Source organism: Borostomias antarcticus (genome assembly GCF_949987555.1).
Source record: "Borostomias antarcticus genome assembly, chromosome: 12".
Classification (NCBI taxonomy): Eukaryota; Metazoa; Chordata; class Actinopteri; order Stomiiformes; family Stomiidae; genus Borostomias; species Borostomias antarcticus.
The window spans coordinates 17057384-17077974 of NC_140245.1; the positions used below are offsets into that span (position 1 = coordinate 17057384).

Below are 20591 nucleotides of genomic sequence, written 5' to 3' on the forward strand. Positions count from 1 at the left end.
CATGTAGTCTAGATATATTACATTATGGTTATACACTTTATGGTAGACTGCCCTCTCGCTCGCTAAGCAGGCTACATTGTGGCTGTTTTGTTCATCGCAGAAGCCTATAGGCTAATGTTTTTTTTTATATAGACCTAGAAGGAATCAGAATATGTGGAAATTTAATTTTAGCCTATTTTAATACAATTCAAATCCTGCTTAAGAGGGAATTATTTTCAACGGACATTATGACCTGAGCATAATTAATAATTATCTAAGTTAATATAGGCCTATGAGAACGCAACACTTTTTACGATAGGCTAGGCCTATGCGTCTTGTGATTGTACTGTAGCCTAGGCTACAACTTAAGGCTTGCCCTATTGAATTAATTTTATAGCCTACTAGGCTACTCATTATTATCGAATTATCTAGTTGATATATGAATAAAACAATAAGCCGTTTTAATGGCTATGGGCTACTAGTTGTAGCTATATGATGCGCTCTGCTCTTATACACACGGTTGAGGCGGCAGCTCAAATACACTTCGCACATATCCTCTGCTATAGCCTCTCACAGACAGCTAGGTGCACTTCATGCATTGGTAGACAGTTCTGTTCTTTCTGCAGCTTGTCTTCACCATGCAGGTATTTTGGTGGGGGTATTCTTCTGTGGACACTGCGAGGGGCGCCGCAGGTGGCTGTTTGGACGCCAGAGCGCGCAGCTCTTCAGCCAACTGGAGGATGTCGCGTCTGGGGAGGCTCTGCGTCTCTCCACCAGTCCCCAGCGAGTCCAAGCTCCCCCAATGAATAATACTTATTTATAATAGCCTACATAGCGCAAAACTGTGCATATTATAGGCTGTAGCCAGCGCGAAACTGCGCATTCCCTATAGCCGTTCATTGAACAGCTGGCGGCCGGTATAAAAAAATAAAAACATACACGATATTTTGTTATTTGAATGATCTTGAATATATATATATATTAAAGATCATTCAAATAACAAAATATTGTGTATGTTTTTTTCATTTATAATTTAACAATAGGGGGTGCAACAGAACACAATTTTAGGGAAAGTCATTGACAGGCGGACTTCAATGTTTTATTAAAATATAGTTATGTGCAAATGAAAACCCACAATCGTCCTATGGACCTTACCCCGATTTTGGAAATCAGATAAAGGCGTTCACAAGACCATTTCAATAATCGCATTATTACAATTATCGGTTGATGTCTCACTGTCAAACCTGCCGCTATGCACAAGATAGTTAATGTCCGGATATGATTGGCAATGAGTGATCTTTACTCATGGCGACTATTTCAATTTTGTATGGATCCACAAGTCGATCAAGTTTATTTTTTCTTTGTATCGTGCTGAAGCCATATAGCCTACTGCGCTCAGACTTGGCTACATTAGCTGGTGCCCCGTCTTCAAATTTACTTCCGGGGTTTACGAGGTAGCCTACCAGTTGAATGCGTTCCAGAAACAAAACGCAAAACCCTCACGTTCACCACATCTTTACTAACAAATATATTTACAATACTGTTATTTTGCACATTTGACTTAACAGACACCACGTCTTGACCCGACGTCAGTTACCGAGATAGATAGGCTACTGTAGGCCTAGATATAGGTGTTCGTAATAATTAAATTACATCGAGATGGAGAAAACATGTGTTTGAGAACAAGGTAATAATAACAATTAAACGTTATTTGTATAGCCCCTTTCATACAGATAAATTCAGCTCAAAGTGCTTTACAACAGAGCATTTAAATTAAAGAATGTGAAACTTAATGATGCTTCATTCGTAGACTATAGGAGAAAAACACTGAGCCCAGCCTGCTAAATCTACTCAAAGACGCCACCTGGCGGTGGTGCATCACTAAAACGAAATAACACCCGTCTGAAATCCCACGAGATTTCCAACGGGATTTCCCTGCCAAATACCGCGAGGTGAAATGCTGCAGCATGTGACATTTCTAACTTCCCACATCTGTATATATAGCCCACATGCAGCTCCCCTCTTGTTCATTATTTTCTGTAGCTGTGCATTGTCCCTGGTGACCCTCTTGTTGAGTGTATAACTTGGTTTTATTATTGACTCTTTGGTTTTGTTTTTTGCCACTTTTACCACTTTATTTTAACAAACATTTTGTGGAAACTGCTGAAACCTCCATGTTATACGCACCTGTGACTTTTACATGCAACCCTTGTGATTGTGATGTTTAAGTCGGTGTGAAACCATCTATGGCTTCTCAACAAGAGTTCAAGCCCAGGGGGATGCGGAATAAAAATGCCAATGCACAATCCATTGTGCTGTGTGACATGATTTTTTATATTTTTCATTTGTAGCCGTTACTGTTTCTTGTTTGCATCTCTTTGTCTGACCAGTCTTTTGTCTTCTTACATCTCAATCAGTCCCACTTGTGTTCAATCCAATCAAATCAGTGAATCCATGCTCAGTCCAGAGTCCCACAACTCATTCCCATCACAGTATGTACGCCTACTAATATGTTCATGCAGGATTCCTACGGTGTAAATATAAAGCTGTGACATTTATACTTTTTTTTTTAATGTCAAACTGCCAGCTTCTCACTTGGCTCAAACCATGACCTTCCCTTGGTGTCTGGTTGTGATTTAAGCATTGGGTGATGCAGAATAAACATGTTAATTCCTACTCGGGCATTGTACTGTTTGGATTTCATGCATGATTTTTAACATTTTTAATTAGGTGGGCTAGCTTGCAGAAGCTCTTTTTCTTTCTTATTCTAGTTCTCCCCAGTTTTTGTCTTCTTAACTACTTCATACTTTGTGCTAGAAACATCATTCAAACTTTAAAATGTTCACGATGTTTAGCTCTTTAACGGATCCATTCAGATTTTTGATATTCTTTAGTTTTTTTGTAATTTAACTTTTAATAGTAATTTTTGTGCCATTGAAACTGCTGGTTGAATGTTCAGTATCATTATGTTTTTAGAGTGGTGGCAGCTGTTGCTTTGAAAATATTCACACATTTTGTAAACTGCTGGCACTCCTACAGTTTTGAAAGCTCACACACATATTGCACATAAAAACATTCACACAACTGTGCTGATTTGTACAATGTATCTAAGCTGTGTGACTTATAGTTTTCACGGTATGACGATTTGTTCGGCAACTGCGCTCCCCATTGAAATGTATGGTGCCGCACTCTAACTTTTGAGCTGCTAATTTTGCATTTTTACCCTTTTTCTAACTTGTCGCCATGCCTACAGTTTTAACGGTTTCTGGAGCTCTGTAGCCTGGCTGTACGATCGCGAACTTGTGAACAAAATAAATACCACATACGAGCAAATATGACCTGCTCCGCTATAATGAAACTGTTAAAACTAAGATGCCTGGATAAAGAAATAATTTTTCGAAACGATATATTTGAGAGAATATAACCAGAATATAAACTAACCACAGGTTCGAGGTCTGGGTAACTGAACGCCTTTTCGCCTCAACGTAACGGCGTAACCCACGCATTCACGTCACCTGACTCGAGTAGCATGCTACATTTTTCTCGCCTGCTATATCGTTTTCTTGGAGTAGTACTATATAGCATGCTACATCTCACCTGCTATATAGGCATTTCGGACACAGCCCATGTCTAGGATCAGAGTGTCAGTTGGGATTAGAGTGCTGGCAGCTGTTGCTTTTTTTGAATTTGTGTGCATGTGCAGCCTCTCTTAAAGGTACAGGCACCCTTTTATAACTAATGTGGTAGCACAGAACTCAGCCAAAGTGGAATACAGACACATGAGCTGAATCCCAATCCGAGTGCGCAAACCGCACTTGCGGCCCCTCGCACTTGCGGCCCTCGCACTTAAATGACGTCAGCTGGAAGGGCCAGAGGGTGCAGGGCCGGGAATTAAATGGGACAGCACTTCCAGCGGCGTGCCAAGCCAGTTTCGCTCAATGCCCCTCCCACTTCGTTTTCATTGGCTGCCGCGTCCCTCCGACGCAGAGGCTGCTCTGACGCTCCCCTCAGCTCTCCGCTCTGCTCTGCAAATTGACCGATTGACGTCTGTTTTAATTTTATAATAATTTAAAAAATATGTTGGGTGGGATATATTTGCAGCATGTGGATTTCAAGATAAATGTTGTGTTATCTGCAAATGTCATCATTTATGTGTGATGCACTCGGATCATGACTCGGATGCACTCAAGCACCGTGTCACATGAGACGCGGTGGGCTGTGGGTATTTTCTGCTCCTAAGTCCGCGAAATTGCGGACTTTCGGTAAGTGCGGTTAAAGTGCGCAAAATGGCGGCAGTGGCGCACTTGTGGACCTAGCAATTCCGTTTTGGGACTACCCTGAGCCCTTGTGGACTTAGCGGGAACGCGCATGTAAGGCCACAAGGCCGCGAGTGCTCTGCACTTTCGCCTAAGTGCGCGATTTGGGATTCAGCTATAATCTTCACTGGTGGGGGCAGGTGGGTAGCCCGGAGAGGAGTACACAGTCCCTGACTGACTATGACCAAAAGAGGCGGAGCCTCGCCACCACGCCACTATTCACACCACAGAACCCACTTTTCAGCCCCTGAGTGGGCTAGAGACACACAGTCTTCAATGGTGGATGCATGGAAATTGCCCGGAGGTCACTGTACTGTCCCCGACTAGCTGTGACCCAAAGGGGCGGAGCCTAATCAGCACGCCACTATCCACGCCATGGGCCCCACAACTCAGCCCCTGAGTGGGCTAGAGACACACGGTCTTCACCAGTGGAGTCAGGTAGGTGGCCCGGAGAGGGGTACACTGTCCCCGACTGGCTCTGTCCTGAGGGGGCGGAGTCTCACCACCACGTCACTATCCACGCCACAGGCCCCACAACTCAGCCCCTGAGTGGGCTAGAGACACACGGTCTTCGCTGGTGGGTGCATGGAGATTGGCAAGAGGTCATTGCACTGCCCCCGACCAGCTCTGACCTGAGGGGGCGGAGTCTCGCCACCATGCCACTGTCAACGCCACGGACCCCACAATTCAGCCCCTGAGTGGACTAGAGACACACGGTCTTCACGGGTGGATGCATGGAGATTGGCTGGTCTGTAATAGTACTAGCAGTTGCTGTTACATACAGCTGCAGCAGCTAGCTCACCTCACATTTTCTCCAGGAAATGTACTTTCTAGTTTAAAATGTTTTAAAGAGGCCCTCATGTATTTGTCGTTTGTGTCCTTCCTCTTCCTCAGAACGCCCGGCCCAGACCCAGTGTAATATGTTTCTCTTTTTTATATATGAAGCTGGCACCACAGAAAGTGTATTTAAAATGTGAGATAATATCAAACAAATAAAATCGCAATTATTATTTTTTGTCATAATCGTGCAGCCTTACAATCAGCTAATCAATTGTCAAAATTATTGTCAGTACAAAGAGCTGTAATGTCAACTAGTGTCTGGTTGCCAAAATGTGCCCGCAGTGATGTTCACATTGGTACAGCGAGTACGCTTACATCAGGCAGGACAGAGCCACGCTGTAAATAAAAACCTGTCCTTGACATAGTGAAGTGACTGAAGTCAGTCTGGAGGTTCCTGTCTAGGTGGTTCTGCTGAAGTGCATAACAACAATATTCCAGGAGTGACTCAGTTCTATTGAGACAACAGAATCACACACACACATACACACAGATACACACATGTTCAGTACAGTACCTGACCATGTCATTGAGGCCCCCCTGGCCCTGGGCCCCCAGCTGCTCCAGGTGGTAGTTGAACTCCTCACACAGGTGCTCTGTCAACTGGGCCACGTTCCCGGGGGTCAGACGGCCTTTGATCAGGGTGTTGCATGCTGGGTGGAACCTGTAGAAGCTCTCCTTGCTGATGGAAGCTGTGGAGACAAGACACGTCTCTGTCTTATAAGCCACTCATACTAGGAGGTTAACTATAACTATGAACGACAACAAAGAGCCTATTACGGTATCAATAATATTCTTTATTACTGTTCTAATGGAAATCTTGGTGTAATCAGATTAAGAAACACTTCTTACTTAATGATACAGAATGCTGCAGCACGAGTCCTCACTAAGACTAGACGAAGGGCACACATCACACCAGCCTTAAAATCACTACACTGGTTACCAGTCAACTCTAGAATAGACTTTAAAATACTATTAATAGTCTATAAATCTCTCCATAGTCACTCACCAGAATATATTTCAGACATGCTTGTTAAGTACATGCCCAACAGACCACTCAGATCCTCAGGTACTGAACTTTTAACAGTTCCAAAAGCCAGGACCAAGAAACACGGAGAGGCAGCTTTTAGTTTCTATGCCCCCAACCTCTGGAACACCCTACCAGAGTGCCTAAGAAGGGACGAAACAACGGAGGTCTTCAAGCGAGACCTCAAGACGTACCTTTTCGACCTCGCCTACAATCACTAGCTAGGACCTTGAGACACAGAAAGGCAGCCTCAAACCTACCTGTGAATCCTCTGTATACATTGGTATTCATCCTGCTATGCACTGTATGTATATCAAGTAGTGTACAGAAGCTGGTTACTCTGAAACAGGCTTGTTCTGTTCTGACAGCTGTGTTGCTTCAATGGCTCAGTGTGCTACTAACCGTTTTCTGCCTCCCCTAGTGCCTCTCTCTCTCCCTCCTATCCTCTAACCAGGTCCAGTGGATGCCCTACTGTTGCCCGCAGACCACCCTGAGTCCGATAGATACCTCTGTGTCAGCTGTGGAGCTGTGGATGTCGTAGTATTTAGTACACACACACACACATACACACAGACACACATCAGTCCACATCCGGCTTAGGCCTGGACCTGATGCTCTTAGCCTTTCTTGCTCTGAAAATTTAATTTAATGTAATTTATTGTTCTTTAAATGTTATTAGCCATTAGACAAATATATTCCAGGAGCTTGCCCCAGGTTGCCTGTTTCAATATCTGTGTGGTCTGTATGGCTCTATGTGCTACTAACCCTATTCTGCCTTCCCTCTCCCTAGTGCCTCTCTCTCTCCCTCCTATCTTCTAACCAGGTCCAGTGGATGCCCCACTGTCACCAGCAGACCTCCCGGAGTCCAATAGATACCCCCGTGTCTGCTGTGGATGTCGTAGCATGTCCGTAGAATGTCCTCTCTCCTATGATGCTTTTTTAGCCTCTCTTACTCTGAAATGTAATTTAATGTAATGTATTTCTTTATAAATGTTCTTAGCCGGTAGACAAACATACTCCTGGAGCTTGCTCGAACGCCTTGTTGAGAGGGGTCAGGGAAGATTTTTTACAGCTCACTTATCTGGCCCCCGGGTGATTACTGTTTTTTCTTTCTTCCCTCTGGAATATGTAGAGAGTGGGTCGTATGCCCACCTCCCTTGTTCTCTGTAAAGCGCATTGTGTTGCCTCTGGGTATGAAATGCGCTATACAAATAAAGCTTTGATTGATTGATTGATTGATTGATTGATTCTTACTGATCGATGACTGCATACTGAGGTAAGCTACTGCATACTGAAGCAAACTGTTCTGTCACAGAAATACTCTGTCACAGAAATACTGTGTACGGTGAATGCCAGCTGCTGCCTAGCCTGCAGGACAGAACATGCTCTCTATGAATGATTTATCAAGATGATTGAGCATGCAGACAGAGTGTGAATAATGTATAAAGATGACATGCTGTGTCCTCCACTGCAGGTGCAACTCAGGTTTCACTCCCACATTCCAGATCCCAGATGAGTTTCTATTAACGAAGTTTTCAAAAACAAAACTACTGAAAAAATTAGTTCAGAAGTGAGAAGTGTCATCACCACAGGCTAAACTGACATGGTGAGTGCGTGAGTGAGTGAGTGAGTGAGTGAGTGAGTGAGTGAGGAGGTAATATGAGTTGAGTAACTGGATCAGTGAAGGGCAGGAGCCTACTATAGGTGAGGAGTCTCAGATCACAACTGCAGAGGCTGCAGAGGATCAAAACTAGAACACACTTGCTGAACCTCAAAAGTGGTCCTTAAACAACCTCCTTTTGCAAAGCTCACCTACGTTGTGGTTAGGGTTTAGATTCAAGATTCCTTTATTTGTCACATGTAATGTACGGTGTACAGTCAGAGTGAAATTTTGCCGCCAGCTCCATGATTATGCTTGATACAGATAAATTCTAATACTCAATTACAAATTACAAATGTACAAGTTACAAATTTACAAATTACAAAAATTACTAAGTTTACAAATGAACACTAATTACACAATAAGTACACTTTCTATACATTATAAGATGCATTATGTATGGATATAAATAAATAATAATAAATAATCTGGGTGGGGGGGTGGGGAGGTAATGTATATGCTACAGCTATAATGCTGTAAATAATCACGCGGGGGGGGTTGTGTTGTGTACACTAGGTGTCCTGCTCCTCTGGGTATAGTGGTACTATATGTTAGATAGATTAATTCAGGGGTCGAATGGCTTGCGGAAAGAAGCTCTTCCTGAGTCTCTCTGTGCTCGCCTTGTGTGTGTGTGGTATCTTTTCCCCGACCATAGCAGAGAACAGTTCATTGCTTGGGTGGCTGGGGTCTCTCAGGTTCCTGTTGGCCTTCGTCTTGCATCTTTTGGAGTAGATGTCTTCAAGGTGGGGGAGTGGTACCCCCCAGGTACGTTCATCTGACCATACCACTCTCTGTAGGGTCTTGGATCCTGAGAGCTGCTGTTCCGGTACCAGGTGGTGATATTCCCAGTCAGGATGCTCTCGATCGTGGACGAGTAGAAGTTCCATCAGATCTGATGGGATGCTCTGAATTTTCTCAGTTGTTTGGAGGTGGTACAGTCTCTGACGTGCTTTCCTCACCACAGTGTCTATGTGTGTTCAGCATGTCAGGTCCTTGGTGATCTGGATGCTGTTGTATCTTGCCAGAGTATTAACTCTGTCTATACCAGGGGTCGACAACCTTTACTATCAAAAGAGCCATTTTTGGCCAAAAAATTAATACAAAATCTGACTGGAGCCGCAAAACATATTTGAGCTTAAAATGAAGATAATGCTTCCCCTTAGATTTATTTTCAGGCGTGGTGGTATATGCACACAGGGGGGACAAATAAAGGGGGGCAGGGGTGTCTGGGGGTCCAAGGGGGACATTTTGAGCACCACATTACATTTCCTGCATTCTGGTGAATTTCTATGCAGTCTGCTGCTATCTAACCAGACGCGCCAGATAGTTTGCTTCGCATAATCATCTGGGAAATCTTTGGTATTGTTTGGAAAAGGGCAGACACTTTCAAAATTACTTGGCTGGTGATTGGATGAACCATCTGTGTATCACCATCTATCACGCGCTAACTTCAACCGCTCCTCACTGTCGTCACACTTAAACCCACCCTGGCTGTTTGTATTTCAAATTCATTTTTAAATAAATGTATTTAAAGGTGGGATAGGTAGTTTGCTTTTTGCTTTATTTTGTAAAATTGGCATAATATCCTTTCAGCTATCAGTAACAGAAGTGCTCTGAGAATAAACTTGGATCTCCATGTTTATCGCTGCCTCTGTATTTTGGATTCAAAGAATGCACCGCGCCCGAATGTATTGACCAATCAGGGTCTCTATCTCGCCACACCTACCAGTCATGTTTGGAGGGAGGGACTACATCATGATTGACAGGAGGGAGGGGCGGGTGCTTTTGAAAAAGATGACCAATCGGAGGCCTTTTTGACGTCAAACTACCTACCCCACCTTTAATAGTAATATATTTATTTAGTTATTAATTTCCATATAATGTTTGTCAAAGCCAGTGCGCCACTGTAGAGGGGCTAAAGAGCCACATGAGGCTCCAGAGCCGCAGGTTGCAGACCCCTGGTCTAAACTCTGAGCTTCAACCTTTAATCAGACAGGAGACGGCTGGAGCATGCAAGGTGATGGTCGCCATGTTTATTAACTCACAGAAGACAGGTGACACTCAAGTCACTCTTAACTTGGCAGTATGGCTCTCGCCAACAGGTGGAAGTAACAGACTGTACAACCCTATATATCCCATTATGTGACAACTCTTTCCCACTTAAGGGGAGACACCCCAGGTGAATAGGAAAAAATAAATCCTTAATAGGTATCACCATCAAACTCCCCCAGTTTGTTAGATACATTAAGGAGCATCTTTTTTGTATTACACGTTTTCTGAAATCTTATGGATTAATATGCAAATTGGGCATTATATACGCTAAATATGCGCTAATTTGCATAATTTCGGGACATCAATTTTTTTAATTGTTTCAAGCCAGATTCAAAATTCTTGTTTCATTTTGTTCACATATCCCTATTCAAAACTTCGGCCAAGGGGGATTTTTGATATCTCTTTTTTTCACTTCAGAAATCAGAAAATACTGTCAACAGTCATAAAAATACCAATTTTCGCCATGTTTTAGGGATAAACTGTTATATAAATCAGGCTATGAATGAAATTTAAAAAATCCCCCTTGGCCAAACCCTTCAGAATATGGATTGGAACAAAACTGGAAAGTAAGTTGTATGTATGTGCTACTCAAGTGGTGGTTTTGATGTCCCTAAGATGAGAAATAACTCATTTTGAGAAAACGGGCTTTGAAAAGTTGTATTGTAAAAAACCATACATTTGCATTGTAAACCAATATTTACAAACACAATATCCAATCACATCATTAGTAACAACATTACACAACATCTGAAAACACATAGAAACTGAAAACTGAATAACACAGCATGTTGTGGATTCAAAATAGTCCAGGAGTAGACATTTTGTATAGAGAAGCAAGACCTGTTTAGTTGGAAGCCCACTCACCACGTCAAGGTACAGCCCACGAGTGGGGTGTTAGTAAGACGAGACTAGAGACGAGACAATGTTAGTAGGGAAGAGAACATTCCCTTTTAGAAAGCTTGTATTATTTTGTTAAACAGATCATGGACAAAGATAGACACATTTGACGAGGACATGCATGAGAAAACAGATTATCTAACTTTTCGTGTTTTTTTAAGCGTTTTACATGGAGAAAACATGGAATGAATGAACATGAAGAGTAAGCTGATTCATAAATACACAGGACAAGATGTGGTAAACAATGCAGGGTAAACACCAATAGAAGCTAAATATAGATTGCCAAACAAACAAGTGATATAACCATCGTCAAAAGCAACACCATAGGAGACATCAAGCTACGCCATCAAGGGTCTACAGAGTCACTCCTCAGATGGCACCACACTAGCTATCCACAAAACTGTTCTAGGCAGCTAGTTTGTAGAACCCACTCAGCTGCAGTCCACAAAACTGTTCTAAGCAGCTGGTCTGTAGAACCCACTCAGTTGCAGTCCACAAAACTGTCCTAAAACCACAATATGTTCCTGGTGCGCATGGGGTTTTCATCAGTGAAGCAGACTACCCCATATTGCCGCCTTCATGTTGTCCACTGAACGCTGGTTATTGAGAATTATTGTAATAATTCTCAATAACTGTAATAATTTTGTAACATTTTGCATTTATTGGCAGTCAGCTTACCTACCTCTGGGTACACATCTGCATATGCCTGCCTAAACTGCTCTCTGCTTCTGTGCAAGGACTCCAGACCTCTCTCTATTTCAGCAACTGAAATTAAAACGGTTTATTTGGTCAGTTTATGGATGTAGAAATGCCACAGGTAGAGAGAGGGAGACTACTGTGCATATGTATAGGCTTCTGATATTGGCTAGAGAGAGAGAGAGGTAGAGAGAGAGAGAGAGAGAGAGAGAGAGGGAACACGTTTCAATAGCCTACCTGTCACCCTCTTGTCATGTTTCTGATACGTTTTCAGATGAAGCCCTGGGATCCAACACTTTACTAATCTTTTGGAGAGCTGCATACCCCAACCCTAACTCGTGCGCTAAGAGGACCATCCTCACATTGACATCAAATGCAACATCATTCCTAGTGGTATCATGAAGCCGAGTCGATGTGTAGACACTTTTGCGATAGCCATTTCTCACAAAGACTGCACTCTAAGAGCAAAGTACTACAGAACCCACTATTCTGAGGATCTATGTTAATTTTAAGACCAGTCCCTGCACAATTAGGACAAATCAACCCAGTTATCAGCTCATTCAAACGCGCCGCATCTCTCTGCTGCTCACTGGACATGCTAACGCTAGCCTCATCTCCCTGCTGCTCACTGGACATGCTAGCACCGGCTAATGACAACTTGCGCGAATAGGCACTTTATATCTCATAAATGTAAACCTTTCCATTTAGTTTCTCTTGTTTTCTGTTCAACCTTGCGGGCAAACACTGTTGTTGTTGTTGCTTATTACGTTTAGAACGCTTTACAGACGGCATTGTTTGGATTAGATATAAGGAAGTGGAAACGAGTCACATGACGCGCTGAACCAATCACGTTCTCAGAAATCAACAACAGCCAATGAGATTTCACGGTTAGCATCAAACCCGCCTTTGTATTTCCACGATTGGTTGCTGATACAAATGAAACTATCAGGTTTGGTTGCGATAGCATTACGCTAGAGAGAGAGAGCTTTCCAATGATACCTGGCATGACCGGGTCCAAACGAAAGAAACGCTGCGAGACGTTCCGAAAAAAGGCTAACTTTTGGTGATTTTAGGAAGAATCTACAGACGCAAACAGACTAAATGAAGTAAAATAAACATCTAAATGCGTATTTTTGATGTTTCCACTAGTATGAAAGAAGACATGTTATGGAAGCAAACTAGCGCAAAATCTCCAAAATGACCAGGGCGTTGAAAAACGATGTTTTCACCTACCGTGTCTCCCCTTAATGAACAGGTGGCATTACTAAACACCAGGAACAGATTTAAAACAAATAAGCCACTAACATGGCATTCAACCATTCGATTGTCATAGTTAACTGTAATATGTCCAGTCATTGGAATCAACAACCATTCAGTCACCGAAATCAAAGATATGTGCTTAAATCATTCAATCAAGGAACAATAAACAGTAGGAGCATTTTCAGTCCTTTTTTCATATATCGTATTATTATCCTATTCTAAGGGAATGAGTTATGACTACTCAGACCCTGACATTACCCTAGGGATTATTCTGCCCCAATCTTCTGGGTATGACACTACTATAAATCTAGGCGTTTTGGAGGCCGGCGCTCTCTCTGCAAATATCGTCGGATAGCACCGCCATCCGGTGGATCCACGCTGACTGTAGCCGGAACAGACCTTGGTGTGGGACATGGTGACAGTTCGGCCTCTGAAACAGCAGTGGAAGTGGATCCTAAAGAAACAGGCTCTATAGTACCAGGTGCATCCTGGGTGCGTGAGGGCTGTGCTAGGGTGTCCTGCTTGAATGGCTCAACAGCAACCACTGATGGGGTCTCCACAGCCGCTGTCGATCCAGCAAGCAGTTGGTCTGTGTGTCCCCTCCAGACAATGTCATCAGCAGTCCAGACTGTATAGGACACAGGGCCTGTCTGTTCTAGGACTGTAGCAGGCATCCATTTTGGTCTGTTGTTATAGTTACGTGCCAGTACATTGTCACCTGGGCGGAAGGTCCTTTCCTTTGCTCTTTGCCCGTGTCTCTCAACCTGAGCTTGTTGTTTCCAGCGCACCACCTTCTTGGTCTTTGGTGGTTTCAGAAGGTCGAGGTTGGTGCGGAGCGGTCTCTTGATGAGAAGTGCTGCAGGACCAACTTGTGTGGTTGAGTGTGGAATATTCCTATATGACAGAAGGAAGCTGTTCAGCCGCTGGTGGAGAGAGCCTTGCCCCTGTTAAGCCTTTAAAGCATTCTTCATGCTCTGGACAAATCTCTCCGCTAATCCATTGGTGGATGGGTGATAGGGAGCCGAGCGGATGTGTTGTACGCCATTTACCTCAAGAAAACTCTCGAACTCTTGTGAGACGAATTAGGGGCCGTTGTCGCTCAACAACTGTTCTGGAAGCCCAAATCGACTGAACATTTCCCCAAGTCTCTCAATGGTTTTCTCTGCTGTGGTCGATCTGATTATTGACACTTCCGGCCACTTACTGTGGGCGTCTACCACCACCAGGAACATCCTCTCTTCAAACGGCCTCGCAAAACCCACATGGACTCACTGCCATGGTCCCTCTGGCCAATCCCACGGATGGAGAGGAGCTGGCTGTGGCATGCAGCAAACTTGTTGACATGATGGACATGATCTTGCCGTCTCTTCAATCTTCCCATCAAGTCCAGGCCACCAAAAGTAGCTTCTGGCCAGCTCTTTCAAGCGGACCATTGCACTGTCCTTCATGTAGTTGTTGTAGTAGCCTCTTCTGCAGCACAGATGGAACAATCACTCTGCGTCCCCATAGGAGACACCGCACCACTGCTTTCACTGAGAGCTCACTCCTTCTTGAGGTTAGCTCAGGAAGATTCATACCTCCTCCCTTGATCACTACATCCATCAGCATAGATAGCACAGGGTCATTGTGGGTGTATTTGATGTCGTAGTGGTGGGCAGACAACAGCAACGCCCATATTTGCATCCCACCGGCTGCTAAGGATGGAATGCCGGTATGGGGCCCGAAGATTGTGGTCAGGCGACAGTGGTCTGTCAGAAGAACAAACTTTCTCCCAAACAATCCCCAGTGCTTCTCGTTCTATTTGAGCGTAGTTGCTCTCTACTTTGCTGAGTGTGCGTGAGGGAAACGTGATCGGTCACTCATCACCGTTGGGCATAATGTGAGAAACAACTGCCCCCACCCCATAAGGAGAAGCATCACATGCAAGTTGTAGGGGCAGTGTGGGGTCAAAGTGTGTCAGGGGAAAAAAAAAGTTTTTTTTGTTTGCGCAAATGCAGCCTCGCAATGCTCAGTCCATTTCCAGGCTTTGCCGTGCCACAACAGCTGGTGCAATGTTGCAAAGTTGAGTAGACAAGTTCGGGATGAACTTTCCATAGTAGTTGAGGAGCCCCAGATAAGAGCGGAGTTGACTCACATTTTGAGGTGCTGGTGCTTCCATGATTGCCTTGATTTTGGATGGGGCCTTATGCAAGCCTTCAGAGTCAATCACATGTCCAAGATACTCAACTGAAGACTGAAAAAACTCACACTTTGACCTGCGGACCCTAAGTCTGTATTCTTCTAGTCGCTGCAGGGTGGCATTCAGGTTCTTCGATGCTCTTGCTCTGTCTTCCCGGTGACCAGTATGTCATCCAAATAGCATTGGACTCCAGCTAAGCCGCTCAGTATCTGGTCCATCGCATGCTGGAAGAGAGCTGGGGCTGAGGTTATTCCAAAGGGTAGTCTGCAGTATCGGTAGAGGCCCTTATGAGTGACTATTGTGAGCAGCTCTCTCGACTTCTCGTCGACCTGCATCTGGAGGTACGCTTGGTTTGGTCAATTTTGCTGAACTTTTGCCCTTCCGCCAAGCCAGTGAACAGGTCCTCAATGCAAGAAAGTGGATAGTGCTCAGCCTCTAGCACTGGGTTTATGGAGACTTTGACATCTCCACAGATCCTCACTGAGTTATCTTTTTTATGACTGGTATGATGAGAGTGGCCCATTCACTCCGACTGATAGGCTACAGCATCCTTGACCAAGGATTCCAGCTCAGCTTCAACTTTTGGCTTTATGGCGTAGGGGACTTGCCTAGCCTTTAGGAACTTTGGTCTGCTGTCAGGCTTGATGTTCAGGTTGACTATTATGTCCTTCATTTTTCCAAGTTCCTCTTTGAAGACAACAGCATGTTTGTTCAGAACAGTTCTCAGAAGTGATTAATTTCCCCTTTGCACAGCATGTGAATCGTGGCCCAGTCCAGTCTAAGTTCCAAGTTTCAAGTCACGAACGGCCCAGCAGAAATGTTAAGTTTCCTTCAACCACGTACAGAGGCAGTTTTGCTGTTTGGCCATTCACCTGGACTGTGACATTGATGATGCCTTTGGTGGGCACCGACTTGCCGTGTAGGTTTTCAGTTTGAGGCTGGTTGGTCATAATGGAAGGTGCTGCAAGGTTTCTTTGTAGACATCATAAGACACAAAGGAGACTGCTGCACCAGTGTCAATTTCCATGCGCACAGGTTTTCCTTCCAGCAGTGGAGTTTCCCAGTATCCACCTGAAACTCCATTTATTGACAGTACGCACACTTCCGCCTCATCAGATGAGCTGTTGGGCCCAGCCGCACTGTGGCTTGACTGCATACTATGTACAGACTGTCTTTTTTGGAATCTGGGCATTGGCTTTTTGTTGTCCTCTCTTGGATTTTTGTTAATTCCCTTGCTTTTACACGCCCATTCAATGTGCCTTTTTTTGCCACACTTTCTGCAATCCACCTCCTTGCTCCAACACTCAGCCGCAAAATGTCCTGGTTTGTCACATCGATAACATTTGCTCTGAGCTTCCTTTTCATCGATGGAGACCATGTGCAGTTTTTCACTCTCACTTAGCTGATGAGCCTCTCTGGCAGCTATTTCCATGGACACGCTAATTTCTATAGCTTTACCCAAGGTAAGAGCACTTTTGGAGAGCAGGCGTTTCTGAGTGGCTTCGCTCCTCAGCCCGCACACAAGCCTGTCCCTTATGGTGTCGTTCAGATCATCAACAGTGCTCTGCTAGCTTTCTTAGCGCAGCCACAAACACTGCTATGGACTCCCCGTCCTCTTGGTGCCTTTTATGGAAGCGAAAGTGCTCAGCAATCACCAGGGGCTTAGGTGAGAAGTGAGCTGTTAAGATAGCCACTATTCTGTCATAGCTTTTGGTCGCAGGCTTGTCTGGCTGGACTAAAGTCACTCTTAACTTGGCAGTATGGCCCTCGCCAACAGGTGGCAGTAACAGACTGTACAACCCTATATATCCCAATATATGACAGATGCCAAGGTACTTGAAGCTGTCCACTCTCTCTACAGAGGTCCCATCTCATTTGTCTTGCTGACATTCAAATGGAGGTTGTTTTCCTGACACCACTGGGTCAGATGCTTCACCTCCTCCAGGTAGGTCCTCTCAACATTGTTGGTGATCAGGCCTATCACTGCTGTGTCATCAGCAAACTTGACGATGACATTGGAATCGAAGGTGGCTGTACAGTCGTGTGTGTACAGGGAGTACAGTAGTGGGAACAGCGCACAGCCCTGGGGAGCTCCCATGTTGAGCGTGAGGGGGGATGAGGTGTGGTTGCCTACCTTCACCACCTAGGGGCTGTCTGACAGGAAGTCCAGCATCCACTTGCAGAGGGCGTTGCTTTGCCCCAGGACCCTGAGCTTGATGTTGAGTCTGGGTGGGGTTATAATGTCGAAAGCTGAACTGTAGTCAATGAACAGCAATCTCACATAACCCGATGTGTTAAAGGTTATGGTTAGGGGTTAGAGGTTAGGGTTAGAGGTTAGGCTTGGGGGTTAGGGTGAGGGTTAGAGATTAGGGTTAGCTCACCTGTGTTGTGAACTGGCTCTTGAACTGCTTGCTCGAAATCTACATCTTTGGACTTGAAGAAGGTACGGAAGTCTTCATGTAGTGTGACGAAGGTCAGACGTTTCCCGGCAGCCAGCACGGTGAAGACTGGTCCATGCTACAGCAACACAAGACACAAGACAACAGTCACATACCAGCTACTAATCCAGACAGTAGAACATGTCTTTTTTTCTATAACATGGTCATTTTAACTTTTTTGAGTTTGTAGGTGCTATTTGCACAAGAGGACATTGAAGAAACACAATAAAAACATTAAATATATCCGTTTTGTAGTTTTGGAGAAACTGGAAGCTTAACATTTTCAGTCCAATTTCACTCGGGTTGAAAATGCTACCCTTTCGAGACGTTTTTCCCTTTCTTGACGTCACACTGAAGTGTGAAAAACACGTGTCATAGAAATTGTTATCCTCAGCCTTGTTTGTTTTACAGTTTCACTCTACTGTACCTCCCTCACCTTTTCACATGCAAATGCTTACATTATTTATAACGACATCTCCAGGAGTTCGACACACCACAGACTTTCTGTCTGCACTAGAGTGACTTCCATTGTTCCATTGTCTGTGCAGAAGAGTTACCGCCTTTTCCCATATCACGTGTCTGACCTCTCGCCATTGTTGATGACGTCCGCCATTAATGATGACATGTAATGATGGGTTAGCCAACCAGATCTTAGAAACTCATATCTGTGTATTGCTTGAATATAAGACAGCGCAAGACCAAACTACTTCACTTCTGCTTGGGTGAAACACTTTCCTGTGTTTTGTCCTGAAGTCCTTTTGCAATCGTACGTTTTCCTAATAAATCAGATTTCAAATATTTTTGAGCGAACCTTGGCAAATCTTTTTTACTTTTGATAGCTAGATCAAATTTATTTCCACTACACACGCCTCCACTCCCCTGCACCCACCCTCAACAGAAATCTGTCTGTCTTTGCGCCATTTTACCATCTATCCAACACGGTAAGGCAGCTCAGAACCTTTTCTCCTCATCTTGAGAATAATTAGGTGGGCTAGCTTGTAGAAGCTAGCCCAACTTGTGATATTCCCACTATTTCTTTCTTTATTATTGTTCTCCCCAGTTTTTTGGCCCTTAACTACTTCTTCATACTTTGAGCTAGAAACGTCATTCATGTTCATGATGTTTAACTGTTTCCCGGATGTTTTCAGATTTTTTATATTTTTTAATAGTTTTTTTAGCAATTTAACTTTTAATAGTAATGTTGTACCATTGAAATTGCTGGTGGAATGTTCAGTAACTTGATGTTTTTAGAGTGGTGGCAGCTGTTGCTCTGAAAATATTCACATATTTTGTAAACTGCTGGCGCTCCTACAGTTTTAACAGCTCATACACATATTATACATTGAAATGTTCACACAATTCTGCTGATTCATACATTGTAATTATCTAAGCTGTGCAATTTATAGTTTTTGCGTTATGACCATTTATTTGATGACCATGTTCACCATTCAAACTAGTAGCTTTTTTTTAGAGTGGCTAATTCAGAATTCATACCTGTTTTCTAACCTGTCACCACTCCTACAGTTTTTAAGCTAAATGGACATATTATATCTCAAAATGTTCAGCAGGTTCCCAGGATTACTATGATGTAAACACCTAAGCTGTGACATTCTTAATTTTGAGCTGGAGTTGTCTGAAGCTTTCCCAAGCAAACAATTGATGGAATGCTCAGTGTCAGTTGGGATTTGAATTTGGGTGCATGTGCAGCCTCTCTTGAAGGTACAGACACCCTTGGACCACACAACTCAGCCCGTGAGTGGGCTAGAGACACACGGGCCGTGCCCGAATGTCCATACTACATACTATATATTACATACTGCAACTCGCCTGCTACATGCTATTTAGTACATACTACTCCACGAAAAAAAATTAATATGCGAGATAAATGTAGCATGCTAATCGAGTCATCCAGCGGAAGTGACGGGCTCCGGCTCGTATACAATTCATGTTAAACTTACAACAATATTGAGCTAGCCAGGCATTGGAGTTGGTCATCCAGCAGGCTCGATCCTCACCTTTCTGTATAATCCAAACTGTGGAATGGCTGTGATAATCCACAAAATGTTCTTAATTTGCCTCATTTAGCACCTGCTGCAACACTCTCCTCCAAATTCATTATCTCCATTAGCAGGGCTATCGTTGCATTCAGTAGCTTGTTCTTCTTATTATTGGGGTTCGTGAGAAGCTTGTGCAGTGGAGGGGTTCTCTTGGGGGAGTTAGCCGTTGAATTGTTATGCTTAAATTATAATAGCCAGCTACGTAGGCTGCCTGGTACAGTCCACTGGCCAGTTGCTGGTTAGCTATGAGAGGCAGGATCCCAGCCGACCGTTGCATCCCCCCAACCCGCAACGGAGGGTTATCAACTGGGCTGGGACTCCTCCTCTCATCGCTAACCAGCAACTGAGCCAATTGAGCTAAAGGTGGTTAGCTAGCTCGATCGTAAATTACTCAAATATGACACCGATAAGCACACCGATGCCAATAGTTAGCTTAATCTTGATATAACTAAGACATCTGCTAAAAAAATAATTTTTCCACCGACAGATTTAGCTACAATGTCCACCAACATTTAAGCTAGGTTGGCAAATTACTGTCGCCTCAACTTCCACCAATTTTATCAAACCGGAAACTCTACGGTGACGTGCCCTGATCTTTTACTCAAATCGCCATCTTGTTTTCAGAATAGCATCCTCTCGATGCCTGCTACATTTTTGTAACAAGGTGTTAAAGAGCTACATACGGCATGCATGACGTCATTTTGTGCGCCTCTGCAAGCCTGCTGACTATACCAGCTAACATCTAACGCAAACAATACAACCAAATTACAAATCAGTACACCTACGAAAATGCCGATATGCATTGCATGTCTGGCAGAGTACTACAGCAATAACAAGAAGTGCATCCCACGTGCTGACAATCATTTTAGATCTGGCCATGTAGAAACATGCCACCATTTGCAGGGGGAGCTGTTAGGTGTCGTCAGGGCTAGCATGAAGGACCGGTCATATCATGTTACGGTGAGTTAGCATAATAAGTGAGCCTACCGTAATAGGTTAGGGTTACGGACCAGTGAGAATAGCCAGGCGCACCTGCGGATCAGACCAGCTAAGACCAGTCTGACCAGCTAATACCATCCCAACCAGCTAAGACCAACTTGATCAGATCATGCCGACCAGCTACAGTAATACCAGCCTGAGGTTGACCAGCTTGATCAGCCTAAGCTGTTTTTTTCAGCAGGGTGCCTAAAGAT

At 44.0% G+C, this 20591-nt stretch overlaps 1 protein-coding gene across 1 annotated transcript in view; it reads right to left on the reverse strand.

Annotated features, from left to right (window-relative positions):
* cyp39a1 (cytochrome P450, family 39, subfamily A, polypeptide 1) overlaps positions 1–20591 on the reverse strand; it is a gene marked incomplete at both ends in the record, with an annotated part of 105666 nt that overhangs the window by 61482 nt on the left and 23593 nt on the right. The window contains 2 exons of the mRNA XM_084447490.1: positions 5650–5824; positions 17285–17420. Coding sequence (XP_084303616.1) covers positions 5650–5824; positions 17285–17420 — 311 coding nt within the window. The remainder of the gene's footprint in view (positions 1–5649; positions 5825–17284; positions 17421–20591) is intronic.